This window comes from Lolium rigidum, chromosome 5 (genome assembly GCF_022539505.1).
Source record: "Lolium rigidum isolate FL_2022 chromosome 5, APGP_CSIRO_Lrig_0.1, whole genome shotgun sequence".
NCBI lineage: Eukaryota > Viridiplantae > Streptophyta > Magnoliopsida > Poales > Poaceae > Lolium > Lolium rigidum.
The window spans coordinates 45,449,380-45,452,489 of NC_061512.1; the positions used below are offsets into that span (position 1 = coordinate 45,449,380).

Consider the following 3,110-nt stretch of genomic DNA (forward strand, 5'->3'; position numbering starts at 1 on the left):
CTACAGACTACACATGAACTTGGAAGGTAACCACCGATTAGAGTACTACAGTAACCTCCCATAGAAAAAAGGTACTACTGTTACTGTTACAGCAATGGCAGAAATCACAATGAACACCAGAACAAATTGTCAAGTCTGTTCTAATTAAGGATCATCAAGACCAAGATCTATCACACTACCAGATTAGGCTAAATTGACTGACCTCGCTCTAGCCTAGCTTCTCCCCCAGATGTTGAACTGCTGACCTACCTGATTAGGATAGAGCATAATTTGTTACCATGGCAGGTTACAGCCATGCCTAAAAAGAGTGTCAGGGATGAGGAGACCAATTCAAAATGGCAGCCAATTCTACTCCTGGGGTGTCAAGCAGAGGTTGATATCAGGGGATGGCATGTGCCTCATAGGCTGCGCGCTGCTGACAGGCCAACCAACCATGGTGAAACCGGTGGAGCTTGAGTTCAGGTTCATGGTCCCGGTGGTTGCAGCGTGCTCCATGTTAGGACGAGCTTGTAGGGGTGCCGCAGGGACTGGTGGCGCATGGCGGTCATTGCCGGGAGCTGCCTGAGATATGGGCATTGCAGCTGTGAGCACCGGAGGAGGGGCGGCAGTCGCCGGTAGTGGCGCAGATGGCTGTTGCAGGCCCATCCTCCTCTGATGCTGCCTCAGACTGTTTGGTAGGAAACTCCCCACAATCACCTGCCCAGACGGTTTGTGTTAGAGAACAAGGAAAATATGGCTTCAAAGTGCGATCCTTGTGTGTTCCAATAAGCGTTTGGATGAACAAACAGAGTAACAACTAACAACGTGTTCTGTTTCATCGACTTGTACAAGTGTAGCGAATTGGTAATTTGCAGTTGATGTGGGTTGTGTAGTCAGGTTTGTACCTGGATAGGAGTGGCAGCACGGAGTGTCCCAGCCACTACGCCGCCAACGACACGGCCATCCGGGCCAGCAAGTGAGACGCTGAGCCCGCCGGTCCTCCTCCGGCCTTCCTCGGCCATTGTGAAGGAGCCAGTCAGCTGAAGAATCTCAAACAGACCCTGCAAATCAGATACAAGAGGTGTTGCCATTTGGTATCAGGGAGACACGAACAAAATACAGCAACGGGACCATTTAAATTGGAGAGAAAATTCGCCTCTCCACAGGTACATAGCCATTAGCCAAGTTGCATTACTGTACCAGGCAATACTCTGAACCTAGCTAAATAAGCACAAATAAGTGCAGCCTCCGTACTACTTTGGGACAACTCAAGTACTCAACAGAGATTCATCAATAGCTAAACAGGTGAGTAAGATGCAAACAGCAAATTCAATACCTCGTAGTTGAAGGTGCTACCGGATGATCCAGATGAGCCAGGCTGATTAAATGCCACAGTGGAGATGGTCCCATTGGCAGAGAGGATGCAGACCGAGCGTGGACCCTTCTGGGAGAATGACATTATGCGCGCCGCCACGTCCTGCATAACAAAATCGGATAATAAGAACATATAAGTGTTTACAGATTGTGAAAGGCCTTCAGAACAAGGATCACAATGCCAAACCACTGAGCGCTAAGTATAACATGTGAAGGGAAAATTCAGGTTTACAGTGTCAAAGATAGCTAGTTAATTACCTCTCCAGCGGGGACGATGATGACATGGGGTGTGAAGCTCCCTCCAGCAGACAGAGCATACCATTCCCCTTCACAAACCACAAGTGTTGAAGGATGACAATCAGGCAAACAATTGCGCTAATTTTTCTAGGTCACTGAACTAGTAGTACTAGAGAGTAAGAAACAGGAACCTTGGTCAAGGTTAATATCTATGAATCTAACGAAATCATCTAAATTTCTACTACTGGAGAGTAAGAAACAGGAACCTTGGTCAAGGTTAATATCTATGAATCTAACGAAATCATCTAAATCATGTAGTAGCAGATTAGGCCGACTAGTTAATCCTCCTAGAAAAATATTGTACTACTACTAGTAATCCATAGTAGTAAGTAAAGGCTGGTGAGAATAAATGGGGAGCAGAAGCTGAAGAACGACACAAGGCAAAGGTTGGTGAGAATAAATGGGAGATTAACCATCAGAATCATTTTAATAACATAAGAGATGGATGCGACAAGATGAGAAGAGAAGTCAAGAATAGCAGTGCTGACCTAACGGATACCACCCTAACTGGACCCCATCCTAGTAGCAATGGAACAGAAATGCACAAGGCGGAGCAAACATGGCAAGAACCTAAACAGCAAAAATGGAAGCCGAAGCTCTGGTTCCAGAGGGAGCATACGCACCTAGGGTGGCTAGGATCTGGCGTCTCCCGGAGCCGCGTGGCCGGCCCCTGCGCCGCCCGGAGCTCAAGCCGGCGGCGTGCTCGCCGTGCACCGGCATCTGCATGCCGTTGCCGTTGTCCCCGCCGCCGGCCTCGCTCGGCTTCTCCTGCTCGGCACCAAAGCTCCAGGCATGCGGCGTCGCAGCAGCGTGCCCTCCTCCTCCTCCTCCATGGCCAGGCTCGGCCCGCGGCGGGGATGGCGTGAGGGACGTGGACGGAGAGGAGGGAGAGGAGCGGTACTCCACTTTCGCCGCTCCATGCGGCTCCGCCTCCGCCATGGAAACATCTCTGAACAGGCCGAGGCCGGCCTCATGACCACCTGCCACCGCAATGCCCACCCTCCCTTCCATGTGAGAGGAGCTCTGCTCGGCTCTTCTTGTTTGGCTGGTCTTTGCTTCCGTTTCTTGGTTTGCTGGCTTTGGCCACGAAACGAGGAAGAAGACAGACAAGAGGAGACGCCTACTCTAGTTCAGCAAGTTTGCTTTCTTTCCCCGGTTACTACTAGGACACTGTAGTGGAGTACTATATGCGGCCAAAGTTCTATGGGGGAAAAGATTTTAAAGATGGGGAGGGAGGGAAATGGTGAAGCAAATAAAAAGGAGTGAAATTTTTGGGGGCAGAAACTGCACAAGAATGGCGGGGTTCCTCCTTCTCTCTCTCTCCTCTCTCTGCACAAGAAACACCCACGCTCTCTCTCCTCTCTCCTTTGACCAACCAGCTGATTGGTTGGACTGCAAAGGTGCACTGGAGTACAACATACTTTCATTACATTGAGCAGTAAAATACGGTACTGTGGGCA

General features: G+C 49.8%; 1 protein-coding gene across 1 annotated transcript; it reads right to left on the reverse strand.

The window, feature by feature from the left end:
• Positions 1-348: 348 nt before the first annotated feature.
• Positions 349-2,661, reverse strand: LOC124651906 (AT-hook motif nuclear-localized protein 7-like). Its single transcript, XM_047190921.1, has 5 exons — positions 2,274-2,661; positions 1,612-1,679; positions 1,316-1,456; positions 885-1,040; positions 349-696 (listed from the first exon to the last, which is right to left on the reverse strand). The coding sequence occupies exons 1-5, from the start codon at positions 2,659-2,661 to the stop codon at positions 349-351; spliced, it is 1,101 nt and encodes a 366-aa protein (XP_047046877.1).
• Positions 2,662-3,110: the final 449 nt, after the last annotated feature.

Coding starts and splice junctions, on each gene's coding strand:
- LOC124651906 (XM_047190921.1), bottom strand. CDS start 2,661: ATGGAAGGGAGGGTGGGCATTGCGGTGGCAGGTGGTCATGAGGCCGGC. Junction 1,457..1,611: donor TCATCGTCCCCGCTGGAGAG/GTAATTAACTAG, acceptor TTTGTTATGCAG/GACGTGGCGGCGCGCATAAT. Junction 1,041..1,315: donor GTAGCACCTTCAACTACGAG/GTATTGAATTTG, acceptor TCTGATTTGCAG/GGTCTGTTTGAGATTCTTCA.